This window comes from Pinus tabuliformis, chromosome J (assembly GCF_031772625.1).
Source record: "Pinus tabuliformis cultivar Carrire ecotype Pingquan chromosome J, CPIR1, whole genome shotgun sequence".
Classification (NCBI taxonomy): Eukaryota; Viridiplantae; Streptophyta; class Pinopsida; order Pinales; family Pinaceae; genus Pinus; species Pinus tabuliformis.
Genome location: NC_142295.1, coordinates 595,414,051 through 595,436,656, shown reverse-complemented (window position 1 = coordinate 595,436,656; position 22,606 = coordinate 595,414,051). Strand labels below are relative to the sequence as shown.

The 22,606-nt window shown below is 39.9% G+C and overlaps 1 protein-coding gene across 4 annotated transcripts in view; it reads left to right on the top strand.

Annotated features, from left to right (window-relative positions):
- Window positions 1-22,606, top strand: part of HY2 (phytochromobilin:ferredoxin oxidoreductase, chloroplast / phytochromobilin synthase (HY2)) — a 317,522-nt gene that overhangs the window by 188,689 nt on the left and 106,227 nt on the right. For all 4 annotated transcript variants that reach the window (XM_089378184.1, XM_089378185.1, XM_089378183.1 and 1 more), the window contains one exon: window positions 16,548-16,642. In XM_089378184.1, the coding sequence (XP_089234310.1) occupies window positions 16,548-16,642 (95 nt within the window). The remainder of the gene's footprint in view (window positions 1-16,547; window positions 16,643-22,606) is intronic.

Below are 22,606 nucleotides of genomic sequence, written 5' to 3'. Positions count from 1 at the left end.
AAAAATAATCTACAAGAGGTTGAGCCAAAGAGTATGAGCAAACTTTCCTCTTTGACTAGCCATGACTTAGCTCTTTGAAATAGCTAGATACTGATAAATGAAGTACAATACGTAAAAAATAAATTTTTCCAAGTTTGATATTTTGATGCAAGAAATAAAAGCTTTAAGAAACTTGAAAGAATCCCTGCAAGACACAAATAAGATATAGATGAGACTTTGGAATTCAAAACATGCAGGTTCTCCTTGAATATTTTTCAAGAATGGGTTGATTCCTCCGAGAATTTCCCCTCACACTTGAAAAGCTTGACCAAATAATGATTCATCTACAAAACTTCACCACAAATCATTAAATCGACATGAAATTAAATAAGTGCAGTGGAAAGAATTCCTAGAGATACATCTATTATCCACTAGAAGATTTCTTTTCCTAAAGAAAATAATTAATTCTTATGCTAATATGAGATAGCTGCATACTAACATAACTTGAAACAAGCATGAAATAAATAATGACACGAGGAAATAAATAGAAGCATAAAAACAAGTCAAGAATTTACCACACATGCAAGGAGAAGAACACCATCACGCTTTACCCCAAAGACTGTTGTATTATATTGCAAGTAATGAATACAATCCCACAGAGTCTCCTCAAGTACAATAACTTGTATTACACGATACAAACGAGAGCTCAAGGATCTATTATATAGAACTATGGGAGTCAATCCCAATGCAGAAGTGATTAAACAAGTGGCATGAGGTGACAACCCCAAAGAGATGTAGGTTTTAACCCGTACAGAAATTACCTACATACGAATTCTAAAACACAGAAAATAAACAATGTGAGAGCATAACACATAAAACATATATACACAGAGATTTTTCACTGGATCCCAAAACCGGGACTACCAGCTTGATTTTTCATTATGTTCCTTTCAATGTTATAATACATATTTATACATGCTGAAGCATCCAATACCATGGACCGAAAACCATCTCGTCCAAAACCATGTGCGAAATCATGCACAAAACCATAGGTAGGTCTGCCCAACCTAACATAGGGTCAAAAACCAAAATTTTCTAGGGTGCTACCCTAGACCCCATAGAGTGGGGTCACCTGCACCCCTCAAACCCCCTGTGACCCCCCCCCCCGCTCTGCCCCCCTTCTAATCCCCTGGTTAACTACGTCGGCTAATCGTGGAAAGAATATAACACAACCCAACAAGAGAAATTCGAATTTGTTGATTGAAGCTCCAATGCCAAGTGTAAAAATCAAATTCTGGCAAGTGGACATCATTTTCTTCTTCCCTTATGTGTCAAATTCGAATTTTATGATGGAATGCCAAGTGTATATGGGTGGTAACCCATTTGGGGACAATTTTCCACAAAAATATCCACCAAATATTCTCCCAAATCCTCCCAAATGTGCATTAACTTCACAAATTCGAATTTCCAAGTAAAAAACTTTCTCCTTTAATGCCATAAATTCGATTTTATTTGAGCACATGTTATTTCCTTGATTTTAGGAGTCCACATCACCTTGAGACTTCAGTTTAACTCCCCCATAATTTTCCACCTCATTTCCACGACATTTAGCATGTGTGGATATTTTTTTTTTGATTTATTTAATTTCTGGCTTAATTAATTGCCAGATTTCCCACTAAACCTAGGAAAAATGGGTTTTGAGGGTTCAAAACACATTTGTAACCTATCAAAGCGTGTCATAGTAGAAAGTTGAGGGTGAGAGGTGCAAATTTCATTACTCATACTCCATACAACTTCTCTAGACATCACTTATTACATTACAAATACAATTTTATCAGCAATTTTTGTAGTGTGGAAAATCTAAAAAAATAAAAAATAACTACCTAGACCTAACCAAATTCCACGAAATTTTTTGTGTGATCTAGTATGGTAATATACATTGACTCTTGACACTAAGATGTGTTCGGGGCTCAACCTTCAAACTGTTACCCCGACTTTGGAGTAAAAAGTTAGTGAAAAAACCTAGAAAATTATCCGCCTCTGAAAAAGAAAGGATAATTAACCAAATAAAAAAAACATTCCAAGGTGTACTCATTTGTTGATCGAGTCCCAACATCGTAGGTCTGTTACATACTCAAAACTCATCATTACTAGTATCACTTATTACAATTCCCCACAGGGTGTGGAATCTGGGTACAAAAAAGATGATGAGAAAATAGAAGTAGAGTTAAAAAACTTTGTTGAATGATGATATCTGATGGTACAAGTGTCCTCTGGAGCATTCTTGGGCATGGAGTCTTCATATGATCATAAGGTGCCACTCCTAGTGGTCAACATGTCCCCTAGCCTTCCAATACAACAAGTCATTAGGGAAATCGAGTAAATGAGCTTACCAACAATGGACCACGGGTGGGGACTTCTTAATAACCTACCCTTCCATAATGGGCTTCAAGATGTGCTAATGTCTCCTAAACTCCGAATGGGGTGAACCAAATATCCTATTAGGTGGTTTCTACTTCTAAAGGGGATAATATGTTCAAAGTACGCCCTTCAAAAGGTGGTGGCATGTGACAGATAAGTGAATGAAGTAAGGGATGAGAAGGGGGAACCCTGGGCCACATTTTGGGGTACAAATTTACAAAGGTAGCTAATAAAAGGGAAACCCACACTTGGCTTTATAATGTATAGGAGGGAGCAATTGTTGTACATGAGGTGCCCGGACCTTGATTTTTCACCTTTTTTTATATGCTTTTTGTTTTTTTATGTTTTTCTTTGATCAACTGCTCGGGGCCCAAGCGGTAAGAGCATGATGAATACGATATAGCAGAGAATATTTCCATTTAAGGTAGGGCGGTTCATTGCCCAGCATGGGTTGGGACAACCATGGGTTCCTATATGTTAAAGGAGGCTTATAGAACATGTAGGAACTAGGGCGATCTTTTGCATTTTGTGGTACATTTTCCTATTGAGTGTGACCAAATATGCTTTTATCTTTATTTTTAGCTACATCAACCTCCGGTGTTCATTCCAGGCCATGACCCAAGGTGTGGTGGGTAAGGGGCAAGCTAACCCTATGTAGATCCAGTGGAGGAATGTGGACCCAAGTGGGAGAAATGATGAATGGGGTAATAATGTGTGGAAAGAGGGTAATATAAGTAGATAAAGGAGTGGGACTACGCAACCAAAATCAGGGTTTCCCATGAAATACCATCCCTAAAGCCAAATGGTCAGTAAAAGAGATCCCACGGGACTAGGATGCAAGGTTAATATCCAAAAGGGGGCTAGGGGACAAGGGCACATACTTAACCCATTCTTTCCACCGAATCCCCCCATTAATCCATGCACAGAAGTGTTGATGATAAGCAAACTACAATACTCAATTACCAAATGACAAGGCATACCTTTAAGTTCAGGAGGCCCACCTTCAAACATACGATCATGATAGGTGGGCGAGGGATCCAATGGCTGGCTTAGGTGGCAGAGAAATGGCACAATGAACTAGTTGGTGGCTGCAAGTGGTTGCTGGCTATCGGCTGAGGATCATCTTGGAGAATTTTTTTCTCTTAGGGATATCGCCCACAAAATGGTGGGTAACAGGAAGTTAAGGGAGGCCATTGAAATTGAGAAGCATTCGAATAATCTCAACAAGGATGATGGTTGGATGTTAAGTAGGAGTTGGATTCCTGCCCTCTCTTCATGGTCATCTCTTGTCCCCCCTTGGTTTGTTTCTTGCTTCGTTCCCTTGTAGTTTATAGATATTTTTCTTTCTCTGTTTGTTTTCTTTCTTCAATTCTTATTCTTTATTTATTTTTTATTATCTTATTTTATTTAATTATCATTATTATATATATTGTTATTTATTTATTTAATTATTATTATTATATATATTGTTATTTATTTATTTAATTATTATTATTATATATATTGTTATTTATTTATTTAATTATTATTATTATTTAATTTTTAGCTTTTAATTTTTTCAATTTTCAATTTTTGGTTAATATTAGTATAGTTTTATAATAATTATTTCCGTTGATAATAAATTTGTAGTATAAGAATTGTAGGTTCTTATAATAAGATAAAATGATCTTTATTCTATTTAATCTCTTAATATTTTTAATCCCTTTTGTCCTTTTTATCCATTAATACCTTTACTTAAATATTATCTTATTAGAATTTATAAATTTAATTTAGTTGATATTAATATTTCCTACTATGGTAATAATTTAGTTGTTCTTTTTAAAAGAATATGTTGTAACAACTACAACCACCCTCCAAAATTTTGCCTTAGCTTTGTTTTGGAGCCTCCCTACCAACCATCCTTAGCAGCATGTCTTGCACTGTCAAGCACACAAGCTTCAGCTGAGTTTCAGTGGCCTGCCGGCCTGTGCATGTCAGCTTGTTTGTCTCCCTCCCACAGGTCGGCATTCCAGACTTAGACTATTTGCTGGCTGAGACACTCCCCCAGAAAATTGCGCAATTCTGGAGGGGAACCAACCTTCCCTCCAGAAATTGCGCAAATCAGCTGGGCAGCCTGCTGGGCTCCAGAATTGCGCAGAATAGTCAGGCAGTCCTTCAGAAAACTGCGCAATCTGACCCAGCACTGGGCCTCAGCCCAAAAATTGCGCAATTCTAGGAGGCAGTGACCTGCTCAACCCAGAAATTGCGCAATGCCTGATAGACAACGAGCTCTGCTCAGCCCAGAAACTGCGCAAATTTTCATCCCAGGCTCGCAGATCGATGCATGTACCTTCAGGGTTGACCGGTTCCCTCCAGGACCAAGCAAAACTGATTTGCATGCATGGGCTACTTTTTCCAAAATAGCAAAAGGCAGCATACAAAAGGCATCCCTAGATTTAAGGGATCTATTTTAAACAGTGGGAGGTTACATGCAAAGATCATTTTAGAAACCTCTTGCTAAGTGTCGCTTTTTCCTATATTTGTGGCATGCGCGTCATAACCTCGATCTTATCAAAACTTATGAACCAGACACTGCAGAGCTCATTCCTCACATCGATCTTGCAGCTCTGACATCCCACATCGCATCCAGGAGTCTTCGACACTTTCAACTTAGCTGTTTCAGGGTAAGTCTGCTTCTCATGTCTTGCGCTGCATTTCTGTCACTTTTTGTGTTTCGCTTTGTGTAAGTGCTGTCTGCTTGATTTCAATGAGTGCTTGCTGTCGTTTTAATGTATATTAGCCTGTAGAAGCACCATTTCAGTTTTCGTTTGCATCTCATTGCTATTGCATGCATGACACTGTTTTTGCATCGATAGTCGCCGTTGCGATGACCCGCTTCACACACATGCATGTTTTCCCATTTTCTGAATCCTTCACTTACTATTTTCATGCATGATCATTCACTCTTGTTTACACTCAGTATCGCCACGCATTTAGGCTTCTTATGTTTTCAGTCGCCCGTCGGTGGGTCTTGGCTGCCTTGGCCTGGACCTTGCCTTGCCTGGCTAGCATTGCGCATCTTTGGAAGTGAAGGCTCTGCCTTCCATCCAGAAATTGTGCAAGTCTGGCCCAACGCTGACCTCTAGGCTTGCATTGCACAATTCTGGGAGGCAGTGCCTTGCTGGCCCTAGAAACTATGCAATGTAGTTTACTGGTTTGCATGTCACTGCTGACTGAAATTGCGCATTGTGCAGTTTCAGTCCTCAGCAGGCCAGGCTGGACTGTGCATTGTGTAGTTCCAGTAGTCAGTCAGCCTCCCGATAGCTCAGACTGTGCCTAGCGCAGTTTTTGTAGTGAGTTTCCCAGCCTGCCGGTGAAAATTGCGCAATCTTCACAAGCAGTCACACAGGTATGTTGCATGTCGGTCCTCTAGTTTGTTTTGGTTTTCAATTGACAAATTGCTTGCCATGTCTCCAGGTATCACAGGTGTTCGTTTGCCTCCCAGCAACACAGGAACAATGGCTTCCAGGAAAGCAGAGTCAAAGCCACCGTTAAGACCGCAACTGGGGATGCAGTCGATCAAGTGTCTATGAACTTGCCTATCTATGAAGACATCAAGTTGTTCATAGACAAGGATATCAAGATGAAATGGAAACGACATCACAACGAGCAACACCATCGGCAGTAGCAGAAGGTAGCAGACCTGCATGCGACAAATGCAAGAGGAAGGTTGTTGACAGCGTAGAGGCGGAGCAAAGTTGCAAGTTCAAGCAGATCCACTTGTGATGAAAGCAACTTTGGAGACTGAGGCTATGAGGTGACGGTGCGACAAGAGGATCACACGAAGGCAGAGAGAGAAACAGAGAAGGAGTTGTAGGTGCTGAAGCGGCAACTCAAGGAAGAACATGAGCTGCATAGACGAGAGAAGGAGTTGCAACAGGAACAGGTACAACAGGAGGCACAACATGCACAGAGTGATGAAACTGCACCCATACAGGTTATAGACCTAGCCTAGCAGCTAGCACGGAGCAGACAGGGTGAGCAGTGCTGTCGATCGCATGCAAGGGTGTTCAGGAGCATGGATGTCATTATGTGCACGCATGTGATCCCACCCATTGGCACACTCACTGAGGCGAAGACAAGAACCAAGTGCAACTGGAGCTGAACATTTATTTCGATAGGTTGATGCGCATAGTCACCAACACACACTTGGAGATCAACACACACACTATGCATCAGTATGTCACTGGTCCAGTTGTAGTCAGGGCGATGATGCACATGTTATCAGACGAGTTGGACAGAGGAGCCATATCGGTGTACCCGGATGCAACGAAGGCAAGAGTTCGATTTCAGGAGGATGTCACCATTGAGCACACAAACAACATCACAGATGACCAAGCTTGGCATCAGTTCGCCACCATCGATCATCGCGAGGATGTCAAAGAGTTGGTCTTACCATATCTGTCCGAGTCTTAGTGATAGCTTGCATGGCTCGCTCAAGCTTATTTCGTCTCACATGGGTACATGTGCAGATTGTATGTAACATCTTGTAAAGTGAGAGTCCAAGTGTCGATAGTTGAATGTAACAATCATGTAGTAGTTGAAGAGTCATGAGGGTAGCTGAAGAGTAACAAGGGAGAATGTAAAAGGTCACCCCACCCTTTTCTATTTATAGGACCTCATAACTTATTGTAATGGCTTTTTGGGCAGCCAAGCTTCCGATAGGAGTATCTTAGAGAAAGCTTGGAGAGTATTGGAATGAGCCTTGGCTTCTCCACAGTGCAGAGCTAGTACATCTCTTTGGAGGAGCAGGTGGCAATGACTGTAACGTTCCGTTATCGGGACTAGTGGTTAGTCATGGTTGTACTGTATGATAAGAACTTTCACTTCTTAATATAACAGATCCAACACATTTCATGCATATGTTGTTATTGTATTTCAGTTAACTTGGTTACTCTAATGATATATGTACCTGTTTGCTTACGCATGTAGGTATAGACTCTTTCTATATATGTATGTATGGATCTTACTGAGATGTGCTGTTGGTTTGACCATCACTTTGGATTGTTGGTTTGCCCGACTTTCAGTTCGTGATGCATCTTTGCTCGTGTGTTCCCTTCCAAGCTGCGTGTTCCCATAGGTTTCCAAGGGGCGCACTCACTCCACGTTTCATGTGTTAGAACCATTCATGCACCTCTCGTTGATCAATCAATGACCCAATTTAGATTTTAATCAATGGTTAGGATCATTTGACTTGATCTCTGCCTTCTTCTAGAAGTTCCACCCACAGTTTAGATTAATACCCATTAATTATTTTAATTTCCTAAAGTTTAGACTTAGGGTCACATTAAAAGTAATTAATTATTTTAATAAAACTGTTTGCGGGTGGAATTTCCCAAGGTGATTTTTGGGTAGGCCTTCCTGCAGATTTTGAGGCCTAGAGCACATCCGATGCTACCCCAAATCAACACTCTCTCTTAGCGAGGAATGTGCTCTAGCAATATACTGCTATTGCATACTGCTCTGACTCTGAAGCATCGTCCTTTGCACTGCTAATATCTGACATGTTGTCCACCAACTACTGCGTTGTTGCTGCGACTGTATTGCTACCTTTGACACTGCCACTGCCAATGCTACATCTTTACTACATCTCCCTTTGAATGTCTACATTTGTGCTATTGCTGGCACTGCCACTGTCACCTGTCCCTGCACTGCAAATTGCTTCTGCTATTGAAACGGATTTTCAATCATACCCTTCTGCTCTCTGAACTGTGTGAACTTAGCTCTGCCGAGAGCCTTTGTGAGTGTATCGACCACCTGCTCTCTTGTGGGGACATACTGTAGTTGTACTACCCCACGTTGAACACAGTCTCTGATAAAGTGACAACAAATATCTATATGTTTCGACTGATCATGAAATACTGAATTCTCAGAGATTTTGATACAACTCTGATTATCATAGTAAACCTTGGTCGCTTCCATCCTTTTTCGGAATAGGCTCACAAGCAATTTTCTAAGCCATATGGCTTTGCACGTAGCTGTGATGGTTGCCATATATTCTGCTTCTATTGAGCTTAGTGCTATGGAATTCTGTTTCTTGCTGCACCAAGATATCATCCCTGATCCAACACTAAAGCAGTACCCTGAGGTACTTTTCCGGTCTACTGAATTACCTGCCCAATCTGCATCAGTGAACCCATTCAAACTGACGTCCTCCCCTCGGGAGTACTTCAACCCATATTCGACTGTTCCGCGTACATACCTAAGAATGTCTCTCGCTGCTGCCCACTCCACCCTTTTTGGTTTCACCATGAACTAACTAAGAGTGTTGATAGCAAAATATGTTTGGCCTAGTGTTGACCAGATACATAAGCGACTCAATGAGCTGCCTGTACGAGGTGGGATCTACTTCCTTGTCTTCTGATGCATCTATTTTCTTCCAGTTGGTGATCATGGGAGTAGCTGGTGAATATGGGAGTAGCCATGGGTCGGCAATCTTGCATTCTGAATCTCTTCAGAATTTATGTAGCGTACCTTCCTTGTCCAAGGAAGATTTCCCCATTCTTCTGCCAAACTTCCAACCCTAGAAAATAATGCATCAATCCCAAGTCCTTCATGTCGAATTCGGCTTCAAAATTCTTCTTGCAATCCTGAATGAGCATGGATGACCCAGTTAGGAACAGGGCATCTACATACAATACTAGAATAAGTGGCTCATTCTCTACCAACAAATAGTAGAGATTGGGATCAACATCACTCTTGACAAATCCTAACTGCTGCAAGTAGCTATCAATCCGACCATACCATGCTCTGGGTGCCTGCTCGAGCATGTACAGGGATTTCTTTAACCTGCAAACATGTGTTTTCTTCTCACAAGATTACTGAAAGCTCTGTCCTCCATGAACTTTGCATCTCGTCTTACTACAATCTTCCTGCTGCCTGGAACGTAGATTCTATATGCGTTTGAGGTTTCACTATATCCTACGAGATACCCGTTTTCTGCATTCTGATCTAGTTTACTACACTTCTCGTCTGGAATGTGACAATAAGCCACGCTTTCGAATATCTTGAGATGACTGACTTTCGGCTTTTTCCGTGTGAAAAAATCCTTCGGGCGTTCTCTTCCCCAATACTCTATGAGGAGTTCTATTCTGGATATATACTTCTGTGTTGCAAGCTTCTGCCCATAGATACCTAGGTAGATCCTCATCATACAACATAGCTTTCGTTGCCCCAACAATAGTTCTGTTTTTCCGTTCTGCGACTCCATTCTGCTCAGGATTATATGGAGCTGTCCACTCTCTTTTGATGCCCTCCTTTTGCGCCAAAATCTGTGAAGTCTTTGTCTATATATTCTCCACCAATATTTGAACGCAATACCTTTATCTTTTTCCCTGTCATATTTTCAATAAGAGCTTTAAACTCTCGAAAATGATCAAAGACCTCATCCTTGGTCTTTAAGAAATAGATCCAGGTTTTTTTGGAGTTATCATCGATAAAGGTGACAAAGTATTCGCCATGACTAAGAGCCCTTATGGACATAGGACCGCATATATCTGAGTGTATTAATCCTAATACACATTCTGCTCTATTGTTACTTCTGGAAAAGGCTGCTTTAGCATACTTCCCTAGCACACATCCTCTGCATCAGTCATCATGTTCACTACTAAGTATTGGTACCCCTGTAACAGTCTCTCTAAGCATCCTCAACGCTTCATGGTGTAAGTGGCCCATTCGCCTGTGCCATAATTCATTTTTCTCCTTCTCACCATTACAGTTGCTACCTATAAATGCCATTTGTGATTCGAGCTGCAACCTATACAACTTGTTGCTTCGAACCCCAATTTGTTTTTCCTTCTTCCAACTTGGATGCTTGACGTATACTTTCTTTTCCATGAAGTATACATCATATCCATTGTCTTGTAACTGGGACACTCAAATCAAGTTCATTCCTAATCCTGGCACATGCAAAACATTGGTGGCTCGGATGTTGGTCCCTGCTTCCATATGAAATGCTATGGTGCCTCTCCCTACTTGAGTACATTTCGTTCTGTTTCCCATAGTTATTTGGAAGTCCATTTGTTCGTCTTAATAGCTCAAGAAATGTTCTCGTACTACTATCATATGAGTTGAAGTTCCGCTATCAATGTACCAAAGATCCCCTGACGCTGAATTTCCTAGGCATGCGAATTCTTCATCTACTCTGGTAGATAAATCTTTGACACTTTGAGTTCCCATATTGTGCCAATTTCTGACGCTAACCTGTCCCAACAACTGCTGCAGGAAAAACTGCAGCCCACTTGAGACAACCCTCCTTACTGAATCTTCTGCTGCGCTGTTCCTTCTACCACTGACAAATTTCGATTAGAAAGACTTACCTCTCTGTTGACTCACTCAGAGAGAGTTTTCCCACAAAATCTAAGCTCCTTGGCTTGAACTGCGTAATCCTCCGGGAGATTCGAATTTCTGCCCCTACGGGAATTTTGAATTCCCTTCTCCTTTCAACGCTGGGTACTTCGACTTCTTTCTTCTGCTTCCCTTTAGCTCAGATACTATGTGAAAAATTTTAGATAGAAATCTTGCTGCAGTGATTAATATTATTTCTTCTACTTATTATCTCAGAAATAAGTTATCAACAATATTCTTACAGCAAATATCAAAATATATTCTACTGGAGTCTTCACAATTAAAACATTGCAGAAAGTAAATGTAAGAAAAAATACTGGCACAAATACAATCACAATGACACAATTATTTTTGGACAATCATCCCCGGAAAAACCTAATGTGGGAAAACTGGTGCAGTAGATGAGAGTTTTATTATTCTTCAACAAATTCTCATGTACAAATTACATCCAGCAAAATAGGAATGAGAAGTTTTACAAACACTTCTTGAACAAGTTCTACCTCAGGTGAAGCACTTCTTCTTCCGCAGAATCCTTCTGATCCTCTCTGCAGTCAAACTGCTCTCCCTGGCTCAACGTCAAGCTGCCCACGCAGGCTCTGCATCAAACTGCCTCTGCGTTGCCTCTTTCTGCATCACCCTGTTCCTGCTGCCTCGCACTCTTTGAAGATGCTGATGCCCTCTCTCTCTTTCTCACCTGCAACTCTCCCTTTGATTCGATTTTTGTTTGCCGAAATTCGACCGGTGAGAAAATCGATCTTATTCGGGTAACTGAGTATTTGCCTCTGGTGTGTTCTCCAAGTGCCCATCAAGTTTCCTCTTATAATCCTCTCGTTGATCAATCAACGACCTAGATTAGATTCTAATCAATGGTTAGGATCATTTGACTTGATCTCTTCCTTCTTCTACAAGTTCCACCCATAGTTTAGATTAATACCCATTAATTATTTTAATTTCCTAAGTTTAGACTTAGGGTCCCATTAAAAATAATTAATTAAAACTGATTCCGAGTGGAATTTCCCAAGATGATTTCTGGGTATTGGAGAATGGATGTGTCTAAGCCTTCCTGCAAATTTTGAGGCGTAGAGCACATCCGATGCTACCCCAAAGAAACATGGGGCAGGCTGAGCAAAGGTGAACGAGATGCATCTTCTTCGTCCAATAGGTGAATCTCGAGCAATATCTGAACATCTCTAGGGATCCATGGAGTGCTTTCTACCACTGTGGAGGCCCATGGCTCTCAACACACACCCTACACGTGCCAATGTAGCCCTCTGGAGGGTTAGGACCCCTTATACGGAGACCAAACCCAAGATGGAGACCACCTGCAATCTTGCATAAGATCCAATGCATCCCCTAGCCTTCTAGTACGACAAGTCATCAAGGAAATCGAGTAAAAGAGATTACAAACCATAGACCACAAGCGGGGACTTCATAATGGCCCACCCTTCCATAATGGGCTTTAACAGGTGCTAATGTCTCCAAGTTCGGGTTAACCAGGTATCCCATTAGGTGGTTTCTATTTCTAGAGGGGATAATATGTCCAAGGTACATCCTTTAAAAGGTGGTGGCATATGATAAAGAGATGGATTGAATAGGGAATGTAAAGGGGTAGTTCTGGGCCACATGCTAGGGTTCAAGGGTAGTTAGTTAAAGGGAAGCCTACACTTGGGCATATAATATATAGGAAGGAGCATTCGTGGTACATGAGGTGCCTCGACCTTGATTTTTCCACCATTTTTTATATGGCTTTTGCCTTTTTATGGTTTTTCTTTAATTAACTGCTCAAGGCTCAAGGGGTAAGAGCATGATGTGTGAGATATAGCAGTGGATACTCCCTTTTAAGGCAGGGCGGTTCATTTCCCACTAGGGGTTGGGACAATCATGAGTTCCTATATGATGAAGGAGGCTCATAGAGTTTGTAGGAACCAGGGTGATGGCCATGATGATGGGGTAGTGCTCATGTATTGGCTTTTGCCCACATGCTAAATGTGTTTGTCCTGACCATCTTTTGCATTTTGTGGTACATTTTTCTGTTGAATGTGGCCAATTATGCTTTTACTTTTCTTTTTAGCGTCATCAACCTCCGGGGCATCATTCCATACCCGACTCAAGGTGTGGGCAAGGGGAAGGGGGAGCTAGCCCTATATGGGCTCAGGTGGGGGAAATGATGAATGGGGTTTTAATGAGTGGAAAGGGGGCAATATATGTGGATGAGGGAGTGGGACCACACAACCAAAATCAGGGTTTCCCATGAATTACCATCCCTAAAGCCAAATGGTTAGTAAAAGAGATCGCACGGGACTAGAATCCAAGGTTAATATCCAAAAGGGGTCTAGGGGACAAGAGCACTGACCTAGCCGATTCTTTCTGCCGAATCCCCCTATTAATTCATGCCCAAAAGTGTCCATGATAAGAAAACTACAATACTCAATTAGCAAATGACAAGGCATACATTTAGGTTCTGGAGGCCCACCTTCAAATATACGATCATGACAGATGGGTGAGTGACCACTTGGCTAGCTTAGGTGGCGGAGAAGTGGCACAACGAGTTAGTTGGTGGCTGCAAGGGGCTGCCGGTCGAGGACCATATTGGAGAATTTTTTTTCTCCTAGGGATATCACCCACAAAATGGTGGGTAACAAACCTTTCAGCTACAAAACCCTAGCCTTCCTTTTGCACATGAGAGAGAGAGAGAGAGAGAGAGAGAACCCAAGAAATTCATCCTTTGTCCTTCTATCCTTCTTTGCTTGCCTTTCTTCTGCTTCTCCTTCACTTAGATGATGAGAAGTGAGTGTGTCCATAGGAGGTCAAGTTCCCTCCTATATATAGGCTTCCAAGGAAGATGACATGCCCTAATGAGGCCGACTTCTTAGCTGCCAAGCTGACTTGGTCTTTTGACATTTTTAAATACAAAAATAATTCTTTTGGCATTTTACAATGTGCTGAGTCTTCTTCATATGACAATGACTCTATTGACTTCTTGAAACTAGACAAACCCTATAAGCACTCAATGGGTGCTGGACCTCTCAATAAAAATACCTTAAGCATGAAACCCAAGCTAAAAAAAGAACACTAATAATTTTTCTTTCTTTTTACAATATACAAGAATCAAGAGTACATTTCACATTTATGAAGAGCGAACCTAGTTACACATTTGAACGACCCCTTCACCAATAAGATCAAGTGTATCTTGAATAAAATACTTAAAACCCTTGCTAAGGAATGAAAAGAAAAACAAAACAAAAACATGAGAACTTACCAAACTAACAATGGAAGAAGGAAGTAATGAAATGCTAAAACATCTTCCCTCCAAGTGTTAGACTTGTCTCTCAATTGGATTGGTCGTGAAGGCTTGTAGAAGTCTTGAACTATCATAGTGAATCTTTAATGCAAAATAAATCAAGAGAGGAGCTCCAAGAACACCCAAAATTCAATAGGAAGATCTTCATCAAAATTGTATTCTCAAGAAGTAGCCAACCACAACAACAATTTGGAATGAGAGGAAAGCTTCTATTTATAGAAGAGATTTCTACATCCTCTTCATTCTTTATTATTTTCTAATGTCCCTAAATCTACCCTAGGAGAATTACGAAAAAAGACTTTTCATCCAGAAAGTTAATGAGACTAAGTATGATAACCCTCCAAGAGAGGAGATTGACTAGGGTGAAGAGGCCTCAAAGTCTCTCCCAAGAGAAAGGCAAGACCCTCAAATCATGGTAATATGCTCTTCCATTGAAGAAAAGTCACAAAGTATGCCACCGTCTAGCCTCAAATGAAGGGATGGACACATGCATGAGGGATATAAGCTCCAAGAGAGGGGAAAACTCCTCTAATTATGCTCCAACGTCCAAATATGAAATCTCCAAAGTAAGAACGTATCCTCATATCATGCAAGTGACCTCCAAATTAGAAAGAGCCCACACATGCTAGAATGGGTAGTGAACAAGTCTTCCAAAGGGGTTGTCCCTCAAATCAATTGAAAAACAACTCCAAAAGTTATGAAGGAAGAGCATGCTCAAGGATATAGGATGTGGCATTTCAAGAGGTGACCCATGCATGTAGAAATAGGCCCAAAATGCCTTAGATGGTGTGACTAGTGCCCTAGGATTTGTGTGCTATGTTGAAATCTATGAAACTGCTTCAAGAAACATGAAATTGCATGAGCAACTGGAGAATCGCCTCCAAGAGTCCATGGTATTGGCCAGAGTGTGACAATTACATAAGATAGGGGGTTCCATGCTTAGGTGAAAGATAAATGTGCTTCCATAGGTGTGCAAACCTTTACAACCTGAGCAACACTTTTACAAACAAAGCAGTGAGAGAGACTAGAGGTTCTCCTAGATTATTTTTCTAGTAGATTTGTCCCAAGACCCTCACATACCAACCCACATCATAAATGAATGAGATGGTGTCAACTTAATGCCACAAAGGAAAGTTGGCTAAACCACAAGAGCAAGAACTATCTTGAAATAGGAACTAAAAGGATGGGCCATGACCAACTATAGAGGGGTCTAGAGATACCGTTTAGGGAAAACACTTTTACATAGATCATTTAAACATGTTCCAATACAATATATGAGCACAAAGTTAATCACACTTTAGGTTGATCATGATACAATAGTACAAATAATTTTCTCATATGATGGGTCACATTTGTGAAAAAATATGAGGTGCACTAAAGTGATTCTAAGGTGTAACAACGACAAAGAGGGTTTTTTCTCTCTCGCATTCTCTTTGGGGTCTATAATGACAAGCTAGAACAATTTATTAACAATTCTACATAGGTTGAGGATGGTTGTAGTGTTGCGAACATCGTGATGTTTTCAAAAAATTGCGATTTTTTAACTTTGTTGATAAAATCGCCCAATTTTTATGTAGTTTTTTTTTGTTGAAAAAATCGCGATTCGATAAGCAAAAATCGTGGAAGCGATTTCATGGGTTTTATTTGTCATTAGCAAACAACGGACTGGTTTGAGAGCTGAGGAGGAGAGGAAGGCGACTACTAGGGTAGAGGACGAGAAAAACGGAAGATTTTAGCATCTCAAACAAGAGAAATTCGTGTTTGAAATTCTAGAGCACAGCAGAGTCCATTGCCAACTCCACCGGCATCTACCTCTAGAGGGAAAGGGAAATCTATTTCATTTTCTCGCAAGAGGGGCAAAGGAAATCAATAGTATTAGTTATTTGGTTCATTTCATTGTATATGACATTATGACTCATGATATGAGATACACTATTATATCTTTTGTTGACATTTTGAGGCTGAGTTGGGACTCAGGAGTCAGGACTTACTATTTAGGACATGATTCACTGTTATGTGTGATGTAGCACAAGAAATGATATTACACATCTTATATATTAGTTCTTTTATCACATTTATGTGTCAATGTATTTATTTTATGTTGTAGATGCTTTAGATATTAAAAAAATTGAAAAAAATGAATATTTTTGTATTTTCCGATTTTTCCCCTCGCCGATTTAATTCCAATCACGATTTTCGCAACATTGGATGGTTGTGTAATGCAATAGATCCCCTTGATAGGATATACTTATAGGATACATTCACACATGCACGTGAACATATGCACACACACACACACAAACACTTTGAGAGAGAGAGAGAGAGAGAGAGAGAGGATATTTGTATATTGTTTTCCATTTGTTTACTCCATTTTTGTCTACACCATTATGATTTTCTTTCTCTAAATATCAACATTAAGCTTTTAGGAATACACATTGACAACTAATGTCATTTTTTGCAGGTTTTTGACTTTGCAGTGTTTCCAAAATATGAGTTTGACCTACCAATCTTTTGTGCAAACTTTTTTTCAACAACCGACATGAATATTATTGTCTTGTGAGTCGTTACATTCTTTACACCTCTTTTAAGCATTTTTGATGCTTGATTTGTTGCCATTAGAGTAAATATAGAGTAAAGGGTTTGTGATTTTTGCTTGTTTGTGGATCTAAATTTCAATCTATGTCATTATTTGAGTGCAGGACATTTATTTGTTAGCCCATAAGTTACACTGAGAGGGGGGGTGAATTAGTGTGAAGAGAATTTTACAATTTCACAATCTTAATTAATCATACCTTCATTGAGCAAAGATCATAAACATTATCTCATCAGTTATCTCAATGCATCATCACATAAGCAACATAACTAGAAACAACACAAGAAGACATCACATCACAAGGAGACACAAAATTTTTAGGTGGAAACCCAAATGGGAGAAAAGCATGAACTTTTCTTTTGCTCAGTCTTCAATTTGCAGGCTCCAACCTGCGGGAGGCAACTACCCCCAAAATATGCAAGCTTCCACTTGCGATCGGCTACAACATGATTGAGGTACCGGCCTCGAAGATATAAGAAGCTGGTCACTGTATGCTACAACCTAATTGAGGCTCCAACATCAAGGATGAGCAGGCTCTAACTTGCTCTAGGCTCCAAGTTGATTGAAGCTCCAACCTCAAGGATGAGTAGGGCTCCAACCTACCATAGGCTTCAACGTAATGGACCTCTATTTCATCTCATTTTCAAATTGGATCCACCATCATCATATATCACTGAATTTGCATGTTAAGAGACTATCACAAAATGCAATCCTAACCTGCGAATGCTACCATTGCCACTAACACTGCCACTGTAACAATCACTATCTCTGCAACACAACCTGAAGCCATTGTACTTCTTTACAATGTACACTTATGCACCAGAATGTCACATCAATCACTCATGCTGGTTGTCATATTGATGCCCAGACTCTGCTTCAACCAGAACTTCAATTTGGTCATTCAAACCCACCCTTAGAACTTATTTACTTCATGTATCCAAAATACCTGCAATATGCTCATAGATCTTCAAAAACAAATACAAGAGACTATGGTCATCAAATAAGAGTCAAACCCCTCTAGTTGCATCCATCTTTGAGCCCTGCTTGCCCAATGTCTTCCAGAATCAAATTTGGATCAATATTGGCTTCACAAACTCAAAATAACCAAAGCATATTATATAAATAATTAAATGTTCTACAAAATTCCTATTTCTGGGCGCTTTCCAATAGACCGTTGGATTTCAGCGCATGTCATTAGTAGTTGTAAATTGTGTGACAAAATGGCGATATATATATATATATATATATATATATATATATATATACATATACATACATATAATTACCAACCTGTTTATCGTCGTGGGTCGAACTTGTGACCACCCATATACTATACCAATGACTTACCCACTCCGCTCCCAATGTGACTTGGAACACTGTGCGACACTCATTTACCCATAGTGGTATTACTGCATTCAACAAACCCCTTTGATTCTCCAATCCTCTGTGGCTCAATTGTTGTTGTGCTCATGCACCATGACTTGAGAATTAGGGTTCACGTGGCTCCATTGTACTTGGGCTCATCCTTCGTGGCTTGGGCATACGTGAGCTATGGTTGAAGGCCACCGTGGCCTACCCTCCGTAGATACACATATATATAACACTAGAATATGGCTGTCGTTTGATTCCTTTACATAAAATGTAGTGGCTTGGCCATTGTTGGATACAATCTTTGTTATACAAAAACAATAGTGGTGTGGCTGAAGAAATTTCAACCCCTACTCCGGTTATCAGTTTTCCTTATCACTCCATGCATTTAGTTTTAAATCCAAGCATGATAAAAATTCTAAAATCTGGAAATGACAATATTTTCTGAAAACACAAATTTAGAGATTTTACAACCGCTGAAATTACAAAAATAAAACACAGCAAAACTATGACAACCACACACAGAAAATAACACAGTGATTTTTGGTCAATGTGACCCTGGAAAAACCCCCTACAACTCTTGGGGAAAACCAGTTTGAGAGCTCTTATTTATTTCTGAAAATGCTTTTACAGAGAAACTGAAATACAAAGTGAAAATTCCAGCAACCACAAATTACAACTTATATCGATTTCCGTGCTTGAACTCCACCTCGAAAATCTTGCCAATCAGCAAACAACGGAAACAAAAATTTTCTAGCAATAAAACAACATTAAACGCTGTACGACCTGCCTTGAAAAATGTGCCCAAAACTTGTTGTATGGACTATATAGACCATATGGATTTCAGCAGTACGACTACCTCCAAATTCGTGCCTAAATCTGCCTCGAAATTCATGCCCTTGCTACGGTCCCTTTACCTTGATTTTTGTGTCTTTCTCCTGTTGTACAGCTTTGCCTTGGGATGCGTGCCAATAAATGCTGCTGCCCAGATTTGCTGAAATGTTTTCTTGCTGCTCTCCTTCACTTCCTCACTGCTCAGAAATTTTCTCCTTGCTCTCTCTTTTCTTTCTCTCAAATGCTCATGAAAGAATTAATTGATCTTTTTCTCTTCTCTTCTCATTTTACTCTCTAAATGACCTTTTGGGTTACTCTAAGATCTAATGGTTGAGATTCATTTAGATCTAGGGGTGAGAATAAATGTGCATTTAATTCTCACTTTCTATTTTTTAACCTCACCCACTTAAATAAAGACCCACTTAGCATTTTATTTCCATAGTCACTTTTTCACTTTCTAATTCTTCGTTGACTTTAATAAAGTAACCTTTAAATTATAATGTAACTTTACCACTTATAAAGTCACTTTTAAATTAGAATGTAACTTTAATAGTTATAAAGTCACTTTTAAATTAAATTGACTTTACCACTTATAAAGTCACTTTAGGAGAAAAGTACAAATAAATTTGGACACTTTTCCCTAGGCCAAAGATCAAAGCCTTAGGGAACCACTTGTCCTTTGGTACCCAAATTTTAATAGGGCCCTCGTTGGCATGTCCACTTGAATCCAACCAAAGCATGGAACTATGACCACATAACTAATAAATTACATGAACCATAACAATGTCCTATGTACCGTATTCATTAAACCATAACTGGAGTTTTCAACCTTTGTGACAAACCGGACCCATTAAAAATTTATTCATTTGGAACAAGAAAAAGAACTCGACAGCGAACAACTCAAACTAAACCACACTCTAATTGATACAAATCGATTTCCATTTTTATATGTTCTCAAGTCCTTCATTGCACTATCTTTATAATGTTTGGGCCATGGAAGGGTTGACCACATTTGTTCTTGAGAATCCGAAATCTTAACCAACTAAATGACTAGGGCGACGTTCCCATACAACCGACTCATATGACCTGGACCTTAGGGTCTTTGGTCGATTCATTGGCGACATAATCATGACATCAATAATCCACGTGGTAGCTTGAGAGGGGTGCCACGTGTCAACCTGTTTTAGTCTCATCGCTGATCAAAAAATGCTATTGGTCACTGCCACGTGGTAGCCCTTGGTGGCGCCATGTCAATGTGCTGATGTTGGCATGGTCCATGTCACTATGTAGTAGAATGATGGCACATGTTGACATTCCATTAGCTCTGGTGGATTCGTTAAACATTGTGCTATTTCTCTTTGATCTGTCCATTGATGTGTTGGATGTGAAAATTCGAGAATCCCCGAATCACTACTACAACAAACTGATGTTACTTGTCCTACTTGTTAATCCATGCAAGTTATTCACTGTGTTCTATTGTAAATATTGAAGTAAATACAACTGCAACCTTCAAAACTTTAAATAATAGGCAGAAACAAGAATCTGAGCAAGAAAGAAATAACACACACAAGTGACACCGTTGTTTTTGGACCAATGTCACCAGAAAAGCCCAATGTGGCGAAACTGGTGCAGTAGCTAAGGGTTTGTATTATTAAGCAGTGATTTCTGAATACAATCTTGGATGCCTAACTCGCTATCCAATACAGAGAATCTGACTGACAGAGAGATGACTGAGATATACCTCACATTATAACTGACGATCCAATACTGATCCAACCACTGAATGGCTAGCCCCTAGCTGCCTCTGCGTAGTTTCTGTGCTATCATTGCATTGCTCTGTGTCACAACGTCTGGGCACTGTGTCACTCCTTTCGCTGATCGATTTGCCTTTGGAACTTCGATTTTTTGCCCTTCCAGTCTTGCACCCCGACTTCTGGCTATAGAACCCGACTCTCTAGCAAATTTTGAATCTCCTCTCAGGCTTTACGCTCCCTCAGCGTGGCTCTACGTTGCCCAATGTGGCTCTGTGCTGCCTCTTCTGGATCTCTCTCTGCTTCCTCTGCAATGTATCCCCGGATCAGGAAAACTTTCCAACTGGAAAACTATCTCTACCCCACTGCAAGAAATTGCCTCGATCACTTCTTCGGCAACTAATGTGTTGCTCTCTTGAGAAAATCAATCTCTGATCTTTCAGTTGATGTGTCTTCCAAATGGCCATCGAAGTCCTTATAATTTGATCGTTGAGTAATCAACCGCCCAGATTAGATTCTAATCAATGACTCAGATCATTTCAACTTGATCCTTGCATTCTTCTAGAAGTTTCACCCCTAGTTTAATTAATACCCCTTAATTATTTTAATTGCCTAAATTTAAACTTAGGCATCCATTAAAAATAATTAATTATTTTAATAAAACCTTCTCCGGGTGGAATTTCCCAAAACGATTTCTGGGTATACTAGAATACATGTGTCCTAGCCTCCCTGCAAATTTTGAGGCTTAGAGCACATCCAATGCTACTAGAAATCAACATTGGAGACATCGTCGGTCTATCCAGAACTTGTATGGCTTTTAATGTAATTAAACAATGTGCATCTTTGCACGGTTGTGATCGTTGATATGATCTATCTACAATGGATCTGCCCAAAACTTCCTTGCTATTTAACCCTTTAATAATTTGGGTTTGGCCCTGTTATGAAACCGGCTCACAAAAAGATAGAAAAGAGAGATCAACGCCTTAGAATTCAGCCTCTTCGAGGGGGCAACCTCCTTTACATTACACAAATGAGCAATTCTTGGATGATACAAATGAAAAGACCTCCTTTCTATATATAGGAGTTTAAGGGGTCATAACATAATCAGAGCCGACATAACAATAATAATGTAAGGGCACAATAATAACAATAGTGGGTTTCTATGGGGCATAATAGTAACAATATGGGCACTACATGGGTATATCAATATAATAAATGGGTTGTACTAATAACAATAAGGGGTTACGCTAGTAGTATAGGGGCCTAACATGCCCCTCTCCTTCAAAAAGCGTTGTCCTCAACGCTTGAGTAGTTCTTGATGCTTCTGTATAAAATTATTGTCCTCGCATGTGGAATCTTTAGCGGGTAAGTTCTTTCACTTGATGAGATACTCTGAAATTGATCGATTTCGTAGCTGTCGGGTTCTTGTTTCTGTGACTGCTCCAGGTTCCAATATGATTTTTCCTTCCTCTTCAATTTCTGGCAATATTTTTTGAATTGGGATCTTTTGCAACTTTTGAATAAGTGGCCATACTTCTTCGTCCTTCTTCCATTCATCCCTTGCTTCGTTTATCCAATCTGGTTGGATAATAGAAATAGCACAAAGCAATGCTTCCACATCCTCATCCTTGAAGAGTCTTCCCATTCGGTAAGGTCGCCATTTTTTAAGTGCTTGTTGTTTCATTTGATTTTGCACCGAAGTGGCCTTATCCTTTAAAAGTTGGAGAACTTGTTGTTGATGCTCGATGTGATCTTTCACTGCTTGAACCTTTTTCTTCTTGATATGTCCTTCTATCTCTAGAGTTTGAGGAGTGGTAATTTCTTCCAATTCTTTACAAGATATGGTCGGATTCATTTCTTGATGCTCAATGTGATCTTTCACTTCTTGAACATTTTTCTTCTTGATATGCCTTTTTATCTTGATAGTTTGAGGAGTGGTAATTCCGACCAATGAATTACAATATATGGTTGGAT